Here is a 16,864-nt window from a genome sequence, read left to right as displayed (position 1 = left end):
GTTTTAAAAATAAGGGAGCTGAACGTGTATTCTAAATGAGATAAATGTATGCAGTGAGAAGGATGTTGGAAGCCAGTGAGATTGTTGTGGTGATCGAATGGGAAGATTGTGGGCACTGAGTGGGATGTGGGAGCCACATAACTGCTCAAACCTCAGTTGCATAGACTGCATGTGTGTATTCCAATGAGCACACAATTCTGTGAACTAGCAGCTCCACTATTTTGTGAGTGACAGCAATCTCATTCTCTGAGAGTGATGAATCTGCAATTAACCACAGGGTGTCATGGCATACCATATCTGTATTGTGCAATGGAAACGTCCATTATGGCGCCAGCCTTAATGATCGTAATTTCATTGCTTTTTTTAGTTTGAGTGGCACAAATTCAGTAGTAGAAGCATTAATGGGAGATGTAAAACCGTAAGGTTTTTTTGTCTATGGAATATATGTATAAACCGCAAGAAAAAGACAGCACTCCAGGACTTGTAAGGCAAAAACAACAGCCGGTGCTTTACTACAACGTTTTGGTGTCAATTCCCCGACATCAGGACACACTGCAAGACATATTGTAACATTTATACTTACAAAACAGGTGCGCTCATCCCGCAGTGTGCAGCCCGTTCCCCCGGCACTCCACTTCCAGTTTCTGTGATGACGTCATACGGAAGTGACATCCACCGGGTCCCGGGTCTGACACAGCCACTAGGAGCAAAACAGTGCATACAAATCACTATTACAAAGAGTCTGCTACAAGCAGAAAACATTAAATGATGGGATTGGCTTCCCTAAATAGGAGAAAATGGTAAAACTGAAATAAAAACAAATGTGGAATGTGATTACAACATGCACTGGTATAATGCAATGCAAACATAAAAAACTGAAATAAAAACAAATGTGGAATGTGATTACAACATGAACTGGTATAATGCAATGCAAACATAAAACAATATTTAAAACTGACAGTAGATCTTACCATTGATGCTGTGCTGAGGGGAGAAATATGTTTGCAGTGGTCCATGTGGAAACTCAGATGGAGTTTGCACTATGACCTACCCAGGGTGTATCTGGGAAGCTTACCATGGAAGCCTAAAATCAGGGCCAGCTCCAGGGGTCGGAGCACCCTGTGCCGGCCCTTTACAGTGCACCCCATCATCACGAGTGACAAAGCCGCACGTGACCGAAAATGGGGGCGTGGCCTAATTATCATAGGCCATGCCCCCTATGTGACGTTATTAGGAGGCGTGCCCACATGGCACGCCTCAAAATAACGTCAGGCAGGGGGGAACCTCAATAACTGGGCTTCCCCCAGCACCTCTCCCGTCACTGAAAGGATGGCAAATTTAGTTTACATCGAAATGTTTTTGATTAAACAATAATAATAAACAAAAACCCTCAATATGTTAGTAAAAAAAAAATTGCCACATCCTTTAGAAGTTTACAAGTAACTTTTATTTAGTGCACCAATATTATTTTCTTTTATAGTAATAGATATAAGAACAGAGCTATATAATTGGTTATGTACTATAATTACATTTATATTAAACAAAATCGCTGATGTTATTAGTAGTTATCAAAGCAATTATAATGATAAGAAATCCATTAATCACTTCCTCTTAGATTGAGAGGGTGTCCACCATCTGAGATACATTTGTATGCTGGGTATAATAGTTCACCATTGGGCGCCTCTGTTGTTTATCTACCTTATCTTACAGGTGCAGGCTATACATAGGTGCCGCTGCAGACTGAAGCTGATTAACTCATACATGATAAAATAGTATTTGTGTTATTAAAGAGTTAATGTCCCATTTTCATCCTTGCCCGTTGGGGAGGTAGAGGACAGCGACCGTCATCTTGAATTTTAATCTTTTCAGTCCGTTCTCTGAAAAACAGTTAGAGGAATTGCAGGGGCTGCATGATCGTAGGGTGACACTGTACCTGGGCAACTGACTACTGTATGTCTCATTATGTTTTCACGTTTTTTTCAGTTCTTGACCATGTACTATTAACCTTTCTTCCTAGTTTATCCAGTAGCCTGCAGCCAATCAGGATCTTACAGGAGTACAAAACACTCATGCATGCAGAACAGTATAATTTGCATATATTAGTCTCTTTATCCATGTGACTGGATGGGCATACTTTGCCACCCTGTCTACGGGGATGGTGAATAATCTTGGGGTTAGTCTTAAATTAGTAATCAGCCATTACTGGCCACTCCTACTGGTGATACTTGGCCACCAGGCTCTCGCCGACTGTAAGTGCCACCTGCGCACCACCTGTATGAGAGCAGATACTGTCTTCCTGGCGCTGCTTACTTCTGGGTGATGTGTATAGCTGCTGTAGCAACCCCTTTGCTGGTGACTGGGGCTGGTGCCTCCTAGTCAGTTATTTGGATCAGGACAGCAGGGTAGCAGTCAGAGAATTGACTCAGGGCACTAGATGCAACATAATACAGCTTGGGGAAAGAGTAGAGTGATAGCTTCCTCTATATCGGTAGATTACAGGATTTCAGTAGATACAAGCTGGCAGATCATGTAGTGGGCTGGCATGGACACTTGCACTTTATGCTCATTTGCACACAACACCCAGTTTGTGGACATCCCTATCATGGAAACAAATCTCCCCGCTCGCCGCGTTGAGCGAGCTGAGTGATCAGCTGATGTGCCTTCAGTATCGGAGGGACAAAGAGCAGATTTATAGTTTACACTATGGAATGTATTTATCTTTCATAAACCGTTTTACTAATGTCCAATTACAGTTTGTTTTCTGCTTATCTCTGATGTTTTGATGTAAAAATGTTTTTAGAAGATACTTTAATTATGATTTTTGTACATTTTTTTACATTACTTGCTTGTTGTTTTTTTAATGCAAACAATTTGAATAAAAATAGCAGAATGAAAAATATTTTTTTTAGACATCCGTTCTGGCCAGCAGGTGACAGTGCACAACCTATTTATTGCAGGCTTCAGGGTAGAGAAAGGTGCGTACACACTGGGCGATTAAAGTGGACGACTGAACGATAACGATATCGTTATCGTTCAGTCGTCCACTTTATCGTCCATTTTTAACACCAAAACGATGAACGATAGCGACGAGGCACGTTCCCGCGGGTTGTTCGGCATTATCGATCATCAGGTAAACATGCAGGCCAACCTGACGATATTGTCAGGTTGCTGCATGTTGGGGAATGGGGGAGAGAGCCCGGCGCTGAACGATATCGTTAATGATATCGTTCAGCGGGTGTGCTCAATGTCATTAACGACACTGAGCACACCCTGCCGGGGACACACTAGACGATATCGCTCAGGGAGCATATCGTCTAGTGTGTACGCTCCTTAACACTTCAGATTTTGTATCTGCCATCTTCTGCTTGGAGGCAATAAACTATTAGGGGGCAATTCAATTCAGCACGATGGCCACGTTGTGCCCTACCACGACAGCATATCGCAAGTAAATAGCACCCCGTTAAAGTGAGCAGGAAAATTTATGATGGTCAGGGTAACATATATGGCGGATATGTGCGCAGCTGAACATCGCAGTGATGTTCAGCAGCATATAGCTCCAAATTTGTACATATTTGGAGACAGAGGGCAAAATTTACTAAGTGGCGGGTTCTAAAACCCGGTGGTGTGGCTGCGGTTTGCTATCCGCAGATTTACTCTGGCCAAAACCACTTCAAAGCCGCCGCAAAATCGCCATCAAAACACATTTTTGATTAGAATAGAACAGGGATAGGGCTAAAAATACTAGTCAGCAATTTTGGTGTCATTTAGAAACCGCCACCAAACCGCCGGGGTTTAGAACTCGCCTCTTAGTAAATTTTGCCCAGAGTATGTTTTTTGTGGCATGTATGTTAAAAAGACAAAGGCAACCCCCTCCCACACTGCTCATAAATAGGATTAATCTGTGAAGGGCAGTATGTTACTATTATAACTGACCTGTTCTCCAGGCAGAGTTGACATTCATTTCCATAGGTATTTCCATCTGTCCCACAGATTGGATTATTATCATAAGGGCATGGAAACTCTCCATATCTAGAACACAAAGGCTACACAGGTGTTAAATACTCTCCTGGGAACAATATATAGGATAATACACTCCCTACTCTACAGTAGTGATTCTCAAACCTGTCCTCAGGACCCCACACAGGTCACGTTTTCCAGGTCACCCAGCAGGTGCACAGGTGTATTCAATACTCACTTGCGATTCTGTGAGGAGACCTGGAAAACATGCACTGTTTGGGGTCCTGAGGACCAAGTTTAAAAGCCTGTGCTCTACAGTATATAGATGATGTAAGTCATCATGGATAGAGCTGTAACTAGACTTTTTGGTGCCCTGTGCCAGAAAGAGCATTGGCGCCATTTTTCAAAGGGACATAATGCACCCAAAAAATAGCCATGGTTTCATGGGGAAGGGCCAGGAAAGAGATAGGAGAGGCCAGGAGGTGCTGGGGATGAATAAGAGGAAGCTACAAGCAAGAATAAAAATAAACAGAAATTTGACGGGCCCAAACAGCGCCCCCTGACCTGTGGTGCCCTGTGCGATGGCACCAGCCGCATTACCCTAGCTACGACCCTGATCATGGAGTTCTAAGACCTTATAGTAGCATGAGACTGAACTTACCAATTATGTATGTCAGCATATTATTTACAGGACTTTAAACATTTAGGGCCATATTCAATTTGGAGCGGTGTCGGAATTTTCAATTATCCCCGTATTCAATTTCAAAGACTTTTTGCAGGTTCGAAAAGTCTTTTGAAAAAAAAAGGGGATAACTTTTTACCACTGGAATAGGTGGCGAAAAAAAGTGCAGAATTGGGGTTTTGGGGTGCAGGCTTAATAACAAATAGCCTGCACCCCTGGGAATGTCATTTAAAAATAAACTGTGTCAAAAAAAGTAAAAAATAAATAAATAAAAATCGGGACACCCCAAAAAATGTACTTTCATTTTGGGGGTAAAAAAAACCCACACTTCTAAACTAGCCAAATTAAATTCAGAGGGCTCCCCAAGTATGCAGCAGGTGTTTTCTTCATTGGGGGAGTAGCGGCAGGTGCATTTATGCAGAATTTTTAAACATCATTTTAGGGATTTAAAAAATGCTTACCCCCATTTTCATGTACCCCAAATTTGATAGATTTTTTGGGGGTAAAAATAACTATTGCTAAGTGCTATTCTTCACCCCTTCTTCATAGCCGCAAATATGCACCTGCCGCGGCTATTAGAAACCCCGACTTCCTTCAGCAGGTAAAAATGGGGGTACCCATAGTGATCCCCTGTGTCTAGACATCTTTAAGGGGATCCCTGGAATATTTCCTGAAAATTCCTGTTTTTTGTCGAAACTTACCTTTCTGCCGGCTCCCATTTTCGTAGATTTCTAATTGAATACGGGGATAAAGCGGGCACGCGCCCGATACTTTATCCCCGGAAAACCTGCGATGTGGAGCAAAAAGTCCAGCACTGACTTTTCGCTCCCAAATTGAATATGGTCCAAAGTGGCAATAGATAAAGTACTAACCAATCAGCTTCTAATACCCCTTTCACACTTGCTGCAATAACCAGGGTTATTCCATGTGAATGCGCAGCAACCCGGGTTACTGCGCAGTGTGAAAGGGCCAGGTTCAAATAAGCCGGGTCGGGCGACATAGCATTTAAACCCTGGTCACGAGAAGAGTTGAACATGGGTTCAACCCGGCTCCTGATGCAGTGTGAACGGGTAACCCGGGTCGATGCGACCAGGGTCCCGTTCACAGCGTAGGAAGACTCGGCGCTTGGAGATGACCTCATCTCCAAGCGCCGACTTAGCACGTGATGTCGGCGACAAGATCGACCCAGCATTATTGCAGGGTCGGACCGTCAGTCTGAAAGCGGTCTCAGCCGGATCGCACCCGGGATGGACCTGTGAACAAAATCCCAGGTGTGACCCGGCATTCTGATGTGAAATGAGTATAACTGTCATTTCCATACACAACCTGTAAAGTGACAGTTAGAGGATTGGTTGGTACTTTATCTCTCTCCGCTTTAGTTCTCTCTAAGGTTTGATACCGCTTTCCCGTAGTAATATTGTGTATCATATATATAGAAGAATATTGTCGTTAATAAAAATCTGGTATGGATCAGCTTAAGAAGAGTAATGGCATTTTCAAGTAATTGCAATATAATTATTCATAGATGCTCTATGACCTTTATGAGATGTATCTATTGCGGGTACTGGATAGCTGGGGCAGCAATATGCAAAAAAGAAGATGGGTATCCCTGGCGCCAGGGCAAGCTCCAGGGGTCGGAGCACCCTGTCCCGGCTCTCTAAAGTGTGCCCCTACATTGCGCGCAGCTCAGCTGCGCACAACCGAAAATGGGGGTGTGGTCTAGTTACCATAGGCCACGCCCCCTACATGATGTTATTTGGAGGCATGCCCGCATCCAAATATCGTCAGGCTGGGGGAAGCCTCACTAGCTGGGCTTCCCCCAGCCCTCTCCCATCACTGAATGGATGCTGTGCGCATGCGCGCAGCATCCATTCAGACTCCGAGGACCAGCACCACCGCACAGCTGCGGTGGTGGGGGTCCCCTACCTCCCGATTTGACCACCCGCGGGCCACTTTGGCCCACTGGATGTTGGGTAGGGGTGCGCCCTCTATGGGTGGCACCCCTGTTCGACCGCACTAGTCGAACACCCCTAGAGCCGGCCCTGCCTGGTGCAAACGAGTCACGTCTCATCGGCCAATTACATATCGATCCCTCCAGATGCTAGTACTTATTAGGACGGGTATCCACTAAACGATTCGCTCCATGGCCGATATTGTTTAGTGTGTCCCTGGCAGTGGTGTGCTCAATGTCGGGAGCACGCATCACTGGTCGTTGACGGCATATCCACTGGACGATATAGTGAACGACTGAACAATAACGATATCGTTATCATTCAGTCGTTCAAAATATCGTCTTGTGGATACACGGCTTTAGTCTTGAGGCTTTATTGTATGTCATCATGTCTATTTACTCACTACACCAGTGGTTCTTCTCACCCTCAAGTATTCACAACAGGTTATGTTTTCAGGATTTCTGCCTGTGGAAGCCGATGGGATAATTACTGAACCAGCAGAATAAATTAACTCGCGTGTGTGTGATTAAAGACATCCACAAAACATGACCTGCTGCTGGTACTTGCGGACTGGATTTGAGAACCCCTGTACACTATTGTGGGGCATAATTGTGCACACTTGTTGCACCTAAAGGTGCCTATACACTGCTCAATTATTGCCCGATCAGCTGATTATCGGCTAATCGGACCGATAATTGTACCATGTATGACCGCGACTGAGCAGCAATTATCACTCCGTTGGGTATGAGAATTCTTCCAGCATGCCAGACAGACGTAATAATTGCAGCTCAGATCTGACAGTGGATGTAATCACTGTCGGACACATAGGGCCTCATTCAGAGGCGGTCGGAGGATGCAAGCGGTCGCTCAGAAACTGGGCGGCCACTTGCATCCTGACCGCCCGCCTCTGTTGCGGTCGTTAGGCTGTGGGTTAACACCCACAGCTCTAACGACCGCTCGGGTGATGGTCGCGATGGTCATTGACCATCGCGACCATCGGGGCTTACGACGAGACCCTAGGGTAGGGTCTCACTTGTCGTAAGCCCCGGAGAGCTTCTGGCTCTGTCAGAGCCGGAAGCTCTCCACTGACATCACTAGTGATGTCAGTGGGGCCTCCCCCAAATGGTAGGCATTCCCATGGGAACGCCTCCGTTTGGGCTGCCACCCCCCCGGCCCGCCTTCCAAACGGGGCGAGCTGTCAATCAACATCGACAGCTCGCCCCCTTTGGAAAGAGACCCGCTACGACCAGCGCTGTCGGTCTTAGCGGGTCTCACGCATGCGCACGAGGGAGCCGGCTCCCTCGTGCGCATGCGCACTAGACAAACATCGAGGCGGTCGTAGACCGTACGGCCGCCTCTGAATACAGCCCATAGACCAATGTATTGCAACTAGAGAAGTGCGGTTCGGTTTTCCTGTAAAACTAATACACCCGAACCTAGGGATACTAAGTAGAATCGAGTGCCAGCTTGGATTACTTTTGGGGTTCCGAGTGGAACCGAGTCCCGATTTGGGTCTGCTGTAAGTTCGGATCTCAGATTTAAAAAACGAATGTTGATTTTGGATTCCATATCCAAACATGTCCAAATTACATGATTGTAGCTGTTTTTATAAATTTTAAAGAAATCCAAAAACTGAATGCGAACCAAAACACTTGAGGGTGGTTATGCCAAAACCAAAACACGGGGCTCCGCGCACACCTCTAATGGCAATTGGTGTGTCTGATGGTGAGTTTTATCTCAAGGTGTATGGCCAGCATAACATCAGCGCAAAATGTGTGTAAATATGTTTTTCTATATGAGAATTTCACATATGTACGTTATGGATGCAAATGCGTTTATTTCTGAATGGGACCCACATGTATAACAAATATTATTCAGGCACCATTACATTACTTAAAAAATGGATACAATTTTTGTCTTATGGTTTTTGAACTCACGTATTTGCATAAGGCTTAGCATATAGCAGTAAATAAGGTTGCTAGCCTTATAAAAGCGCATCTCCCTACTACATAGCAGAGGTATATATATTTTATTATTTTTTTATTTTTTACATTTATTTATTTATTTTTATTATTTTTTAAACTTACCGCTCGTAACTTCTTCATATTTGGTGCTGATAAGGCCAGGCCTGGAAGAAGAACATAAGGCCAGTTTATTGCTTGGTGTAATCAGGGGTAGGCTTATGATAACACACGCTCACTAAAATTAAACAAATCCATTATAAAATGTATATTCTATTGTAGTCTAAGTTTAGTTTTATGTGCAGGGTTTTAGATCTCATTACGCTTAAAATTAAAATTTTTGTACTTTAATGTGCGCAGAACACATAAGATTGTTACTTTGTAAAAGAATTGAGAAGGGCGATGCAATGAACACGGACATCAGGTCACTATGGCGTATGGCTTTTCTTATTGCAGGTATCTGTGCACCAGATACTGCGATATAATTAATGCTGCAATAAAATATCCTTTTACGATCAGATTTGCTACAGACATTAATGAGCCTGTCCTTACTGTCATTAATGAGGCTTTCTATTAAACTAGTAAGTGCGTAAATATTGCAACAAATTGGATACCCAGGAGTATATTTAATAAAGTGCGGGTTTTAAGAAGTGAGATGTTGCCCAAAGCAACCAATCAGATTCTAGCTATTATATTCTAGAAGGTGCTGGATAAATGTTAAGTAGAATATGATTGGTCGCTATGGGCAACATCTCCACTTCTAAAAACCTGCACTTTAGTAAACATACTTCCAGAACTAGATCAGAATCCCACAGATCTCCCATACAGCACGGAGAACCTCTCCTCTACAATTATGTGACCTTACCATTAACTGTAAGGGGCAGGGGCGTAACTAGACCTACGGGGACCCCATAGCAAAATGTTCACGGGCCCCCCTAGATCCGCCCCCCCCTCCCCCATGGTCCATGCCTCCCCTCTGCACTCTCCTCGACTTACCTGCTCCGTGGTCGTACTGCGCAGGGCAGGCACACCTCATCTTCCAGTCGGCTCCATCTCTCCTCACTGACTGATGCTGGGAGGAGACGGCCACGCTTCCTCCCAGTATCAGTCAATGAGGAGAGCCAGAGGTGGAGCCGACCGGGAGGATGTGACCACGGAGGGGGGGGCGCGATCACGGAGCAGCCAGCAGGTAAGTCGAGGAGAGGGGAGTGAGGAGGGGGTGGGTGTGGAACGAGGCCTTGCACCGTAGGTACAGGGGAGGTCCGGGCCCCATAGCAGCCACACCCCCTGCACCTATGGTAGTTACGCCACTGCTAAGGGGCATATTCACTAAGGTGCAGGTTTTTAAAAGTAGAGTTGTTGCCCATAGCAACCAATCAGATTCTACTTATCATTTATCTAACACCTTCTAGTAGCAAGAATCTGCTTGGTTACTATGGGCAACACCTCCACTTCTATAATTCCGCACTTTAGTAAATATACAGTACCCCTTAGTTGTAATTTTAGTCTGCTAAATTATTTCTTACAGTAGTATCTAATAAAATCGGGCTGCTTCCCGTGTATAGAAGGGAAGTCGTTCTATAATGCCCAGCTCTTACCTGTGACAAAACTGATAACCAGGACATTAAGCAGGAAGGAATTCATTCTGTCCCTCAGACAGGCTCAGCAGAAACTGTGTGTTCTCCTTTATTCTGCTTCTATTTGTACAGCTCCACTCTTATCTACAGCAGAACTGTGTGCAAACTTCATCTAAAAGAGATTTACTACAAGGTAAACATGATCAGTTTTATTTTATCATTTATGACTACTGGAGGTCATTACTCAGTGTAAGCAATATGCTGTCACGTCAGACAAGTTCTACAAATTAATGTGCAAATACCAATCAGACTTACGTATTTGGTTGCAAACGCCATTTGTACATGGTTCACATCTCTTTTGGACAAGTTTCTTGCATCTTACTTAGGGGCCTATTTATTAAAGTGTATTTGCGGATGCGGGTGTTTGAGGGGTACTCGCAAATATTAAGTGTCCCCAAGGTGTAACAAGGATGGACCCTTCATTTCCAACAGCAGAAGCAGCCTCCATAGGTTCCTATGGAGGTTGCAGTGCTTCTGGACTTACCGTGTTCTGGAGCTTGGCCCCGGCTGCTTTAGTATTGTGGCTGACGGGCCAAGGCAGGAAGCAATATGATGGCAATGCGGTTACTTTACTTTTCACTGATCACCGGGACTGCCCGGGCAACTCTGAATTGACACATCTGGGCAAATAAGAATTCCTTATTACCATGAAAGTGCAGCAATAAGGAATCTTTCTTTTTAAGGACTGGCCACAAATGGTAATAAATATGCCCCTTAGTGTATACACTGCTTGCAGCACATTTATGTGATACTAAGGGCTCCATTTAATAATGATACCGATTGGCGTAGGCATATTTTTTCACTGTGATACTTACAATATGTCACCAGTATTTACCATCACTTAACTGTCCGTTGTGATCCAGCAGTGCCCCCCTCTTCTGTGGCTTCCTCTGCTGTGTTGCCGGCAGCCTAATGCAGATGAAGACGGGCTATTGACCAGTGCACGTGCTCAGTGGTCATTTGTGCATGTGAATAGTAATTTTGCGCCAGTCGGAAAGGCTATGCAAGTACTGCCTATGGCAGCTGTAGATGGCGTAAGGTTTTTCTCAGAAATAGCGATAAGCTAAGTTTACCACTGTTTGTACAGAATTGCAGTCATAACCCCTTTTAGTACCAGAAACAAGTGCTAAGGGGGTTATGACCATTTTTAAACGGTGCCTTTAGAGCATCATCTAGACTCTAGTGCAGTGGTAGCCAACCCTGGTCCTCAAGAGCTACCAACGGTGCATGTTTTGCAGGTCTCCTCACAGAATCATAAGTGATATAATTAGCTCCACCTGTGGATCTTTTCAAATGTGTTAGTTAGTAATGAGTACACCTGTGCACCTGCTAGGTGGTCTGGAAAACGTGAACTGTTGGTAGCTCACGAGGACCGAGGTTGGCTACCCCTGCTCTAGAGTAAGCTACATTCTTACCAGCCCCAGCACTGGCCAGCACAAGGTTGAATTCCATATGGAAACCGGGCCCACAAAAGATGAACAGCCTGTCCTGGGGCAAACCAGCCCTGTGCCGAATAGTACCAAGGCCTGTCCTGGAATTCCTTGAGCTGCTGCTTCTCGGGTAATGATTTAAAGTTAGAATATTATTGCTGTGCAGAAGCAATTACATTGTTATACACCCTCACAATTACTTATTATTATTATTATTATTATTATTATTATTATTATTATTATTATTAAATAATATAACAATTATGATATTATTATTACTATTATTATATATTACTGTAATATAATACAACAATTATAATACTATTAATAATTATTAGTAGTATTCATATCATCAATAATATTTATTATTATTATTTATCATCATTATTGTCATCCAGCACTGCGCAATGACAGGATAATAACACAAACACATTACATACAATGACATGAAAAAGTAGGAAAAGATGGCCCTGCCCAAATAGTTTAAGAGATGCGAGTAACACATGATACACAAGGTAGCGGAATGACAGTTGGAACTGCTGGTTTGCTTCTGAGGAAGATGGGTTGTTCCCTACCCAGCGAAACGCGTTAAGCCTGCTGAATTCTGCCACTTGCCACAGTTGGACCCGGGCTCCTGTTACATCCTTTACACTACTGGCAGCCGCTGCCGTTACCTGGTGGATCCTTCTTACAGCCTTCATCGTCTGCATCTCTGCTAAGGACTGTTGGGACAATGCACCGTTTGTTTGGTAACAGATTGCTGCTATTAGGATTGATTAACTCTGGAACTGTAAATGTGTGCATATGCAAGATGACGATCCTGGACATGCGCACAAATTAACAAGATGGCATTGGCTGCAGCCCACCGAAGCCAGGTAGGGCTGCCATGACAGCAGGGGAGTGGCTTCCCATTGGAAGAGCTCTCTGCTATTGCTATGGATGCTGATTGGGAGAGTGGGTACTGATTCCTCGGGCCTGACCGGGGCCCGAGCAATCAGCTGTGGGGAGAGACACAAATGTCCCCTTTTGCAGAGTGCATAATATTTTCCACAGTTTTTTTCCAAAGGAGGCATGGTCACGCCTCCCAGATTTGGCCATACCCTCTTCAGTACCCAGACTATAGCAGTATGGTGACAGTCCCAGTGGGGAAACGCCTTCCCCTGTGACTGGTTGTCAGGCTGTGATTAGCAGAAAGCGCTTCCAATTGGAAGTCACTGCCTTTGTAGTCACTTGAGAGGCAGATTTTAGTGGTTTTACATCATACTATCTGTAATGGTCAATATGACCCACAAAAACATACCGTCCATCGCTACATCAAAGTGCTCCGTGTCAGGTGACATGTAACCAATGAATACAGGCTGCACGCTGAGATCACAGACATGGTAAGATTAGACTTTTTTATTACCTACTCCCATTGTGGGACGTACAGTAAAAAGAAGATACATCTTACATTTTATAGTCCTACCTGCTAATACCAGCTGTTTTTTCCCCCCATCGTGCTTAGCTGAAACTTTGTTCAGCAATATAACATCTAAAGTTCACCTGCATCTGACATACTTAAGTAACTATAAGTTTGACTGGCTAGTGATCAGGACTGACTTCTCGTCCCATTTTTTACTGTATTAACAACTATTTGAAATGTACTTATCGAGACCCACTGTACTGAGGCCTGTTATATTTGTTGAAGATGGAGAGTGTTACTGCGCAGACTCCATATTGCTCCTCCAGGGATTCTCTGTGACAAGATGGCCACCATTCGGTACTATGTGCATGTGCGGCGCCATCTTGGATACAGTGGGAGACACAAGTCTTCCACTTAGTTCCAGAGAGACCTGAGAAATATAGTTACCACAAACATTGTTCCAGCATTCCAGCACCTCTACCCGGTATCCGCATACACTCACCGATTTGGTGAGCTGTATGACACTCCCACTCTGCTCCATCAACCAGTGTGTACAACAGTGAGTACAGCTGTACCCATTTTACAATCAATAAAACCACTCCACTGGTTAAGTAACTGGGCTGTCCCTAGTGTCAGGGCATCCGCTGGTAAGTACAGTAACTCTGCCTCATCATCAACCTGTACGCACATATTTACAACAATATTTTCAAGTCTCATATGACTTTTACTGGACAGACTGCAGTAATCCCAGGTGTACCTGAGTGGCTACTGATCAGGGATTCATTCCCAGCACTATTGTTACATATTTCTGTTTTGTTTACATTCATTGCCTAAATATTTTGAAATCATCAATCAAAACAATTATTTTCAGTTATCAAATTTGCAATTATTTGACTATTTTACACATTACACTTGCATCAAGTGCTCTAGGAATCCTTTGTCTACTCTTGTTCTTTATTTCACATTGCTTTGTATCACTATAGTACATTGTAATTATTTAATTATGGTGTATGTGCTCCTATAAATACGCTTTCCTATAGAAAATGTGCTTTGTTGGTGCAAACGACACACATCTACTTTCACTTATGAAAAGTAGGTTGCTAGGCATTAGGCCACTTACTACCCAGGACCACTAGTATATAGGCAGCTTCCACTCCTTTATATACGTATCTTGTCCCGCAACACAAATTTTTGCTCTTGCACGTGAGTGTAATACTAAGGCTGGGTACACACCTGGATGACTTGTCCACCGACCCAGGGAGATTAGTAAGCCAATACACACTTACAACTCTACCACTTAATGTGTCTGTGCTCACATCACAACTGTGTGGGGTATACAATCGGGAAACCCGGCTCCCTTAATACCGACAGCCGGCTTCCCAACTGTCATATCCCGGCGAGGGTGAAATGCCGGGCGTCTATATCTAGATGCCTGTCATTTCCCCGATGCCGTGAGGCAGGAGCCCGGCATCCCGATCGAAGGGATGCCGGGCGCCGCAAGCGGACAGCCACAGGGGGAGAGGGTTAGGTTTAGGGTACCCGGGGGGTATTAGGGTTAGGCACCCCCCCGGGAGGGTTAGGGTTAGGCTAGGGGGAGGGAGGGTTAGGCACCCCCAGGGGTTGACTTAGGGTTATGCACTTAGAGGGGGGATTAGGGTTAGGCACTACTTGGGGGGGAGGTTAGGGTTAGGCACCCCTAAGGAGGGTTAGGGGGTTAGGTTAGTTTATACTTACCTTAGCGACGATCGGGATTTCCAGCGCTGTCAGGCTTCCGCTGCCGGGAACTCTGCTTTTGTCGGCCAGGCGCTGCCGGGAATCGAACCGCCAGCCATGAGGCCGGCGGTATTTCATACCGATTCCCTGTGTGGGCATTTAAATTTGCCCACCCAGTTGAGATGCCAGTCCCTGCATCTGTACAGGCAGTCAGCGGGGCATCCATGTGCACAGGCGGACAAGTCGATATATCTGCAAGATATATTGGCATTGGCTTTGCTGCAGGACAGATATGTTTGTGAATGGTGTTGTTCACAGACATCTTCTGTACACACTTACAGATGCACTATGTGATATGTCCTTCGTCGGCTGATTGAATTACATATCGCATAGTGTGTACCCAGCCTTAGTGTATAAGCATTCCTGTGCCTATAGTAGGAACACCCAGATCCCCCTGAACTCTTCCCACGTAGCAGTCTTTGGTCCCCATAAAAGTGCCACCATCTTGATGGGCAGTGTCATGTGCTTCGTAAAAAAAAAAGTGATATAAAAGAGATGCATATTGATACAAACGCCATTTGTGCTGCCGGGCTGCCTTTTTATATTAGCATAGATGAACCTTATTGCGTGCACATAGCATCGATTGCAGCAGGGGCGTATCTATAATGGGTGCAGGGTTTCCAATGCACATGGGCCTCTGGCTCCATGGGGCCCACAACGCACACCCTGCACCCAGTTAGTCTTTATACTTACCTGTGCGTTATCTGCAGACTGCTGCTCTGCAGTGCCGGCAAAATATCACTGGGAAAAAGGCCATTTTCCCGGTATCTTGCGCATGTGCTGTACTGGTGTCCCCGGGAAAACAACGCAGGCGCCATTTTCCCGGAGACCCGCTCATGCGCAGTAGATTCTGGCACTAAGCCAGAATCTACTGCACACGCCGGCCGCCGCTAGAGAGGAGGGGGCCCACGCTGAGTATGCAGAAAACGCCCCTGCATTGCAGTGTACTTTATGTTGAATTTGTAAATAAACCTTTTAATACATTCCTGCCTATAAACCTCTAAGATTCACTTGCCTAGAACCTCTAAGACAAAACCTGCCTATAAACCTCTAAACACAACGCTAATTGCGTACGCAGTATGACCGCAAATAAAGACAGGAGTGGAATCTGTGGTTCCAACGCACAAGTATTATTCAGGTAAAAGTACAGTCAGTTACACGCAATCTATACATACATAATTTAGGCGTAAAAAGGATATAATACAGACCCAAGTACAGTATACATACGCTTGCGCCTTCGGACCCAGAGATAGACCTCAGACTAGAGACCCCTAGTACATACAACCTTCAGCATGGACCCTTCAACCAGTATATGGGCACATGTATTTATTCCCCCCCAGACTAAAGCAGGACAAAGGGGAAATTTCCTGCTGATCTCATTGGTTCCCAGAGGTGAAGCATATGTTACGACACATTTAACAGGTTGTTTCAAATAGACTTTCCCTGCCTCCGACAACAGGGGTGTTTCTAGTAATGCCTCCTGTAACATTCCATCAGCTAAACATTTTGTTGCTTGTAAGTTCTGCGATCCGTAACTTGAGTTTGCATGATGCGATCTCTCCACCGATAACACCGGGATGCTGTAAAAAGCGTACGCATCAGAACGAAACCAAACACACCTTGCTTATCATGTATAATACCTTAGTTATCAAAAACCTCTATTTCTTAGCATTTAAACTAACTTAACCAACTTGAATCATACAATTTGATGCTAATGGAACCTTGTGTGCGAATATGTAGTGTGTGGGTATTCGGGGTTTGGTATAAGGACGCTAGTTATTAATGGGTGAGATTTAAGTGCATAATCTCTCATACACGAAGTGAACATCCAGCAGTGTGGATGGCTGAGGGTTGTAGTTCTACATGCCCTCTGTCAGCAGGCCCCCACCTGTTGTGTGTTCAAAGGAAAACAAAACCTCTTTTGTTCTCACAGACTCTTGTGTGAAATGCAAATGTATTAGCACCTCAAGCTGTGGACTTTGGGGCCATCCTGTCTAGGATTCAGACAAATCCAATTGTGTAGATCAATGCCTGGATTATATTACAATTGCCACAACTATACTTTATCTG

The 16,864-nt window shown here is 44.7% G+C and overlaps 1 protein-coding gene across 1 annotated transcript; it reads right to left on the bottom strand.

Moving 5' to 3' along the window:
* Window positions 1–1,792: 1,792 nt before the first annotated feature.
* On the bottom strand, window positions 1,793–10,196 carry LOC148504687 (trypsin inhibitor ClTI-1-like). Its single transcript, XM_088448617.1, has 4 exons — window positions 10,151–10,196; window positions 8,679–8,719; window positions 3,934–4,043; window positions 1,793–1,877 (listed from the first exon to the last, which is right to left on the bottom strand). The coding sequence occupies exons 1-4, from the start codon at window positions 10,194–10,196 to the stop codon at window positions 1,793–1,795; spliced, it is 282 nt and encodes a 93-aa protein (XP_088304743.1).
* Window positions 10,197–16,864: the final 6,668 nt, after the last annotated feature.

This window comes from Taudactylus pleione, unplaced genomic scaffold (assembly GCF_031769625.1).
Source record: "Taudactylus pleione unplaced genomic scaffold, aTauple2 ptg000462l, whole genome shotgun sequence".
NCBI classification, from domain to species: Eukaryota; Metazoa; Chordata; class Amphibia; order Anura; family Myobatrachidae; genus Taudactylus; species Taudactylus pleione.
The sequence above is the reverse complement of the archived record's forward strand: the minus strand, read 5'-3'. Positions and strand labels throughout refer to the sequence as shown.

Coding starts and splice junctions, on each gene's coding strand:
- LOC148504687 (XM_088448617.1), bottom strand. CDS start 10,196: ATGAATTCCTTCCTGCTTAATGTCCTGGTTATCAGTTTTGTCACAG. Junction 4,044..8,678: donor ATATGAAGAAGTTACGAGCG/GTAAGTTTAAAA, acceptor ACACCTGTGTAG/CCTTTGTGTTCTAGATATGG. Junction 1,878..3,933: donor CAACTCTGCCTGGAGAACAG/GTCAGTTATAAT, acceptor ACTGTTTTTCAG/AGAACGGACTGAAAAGATTA.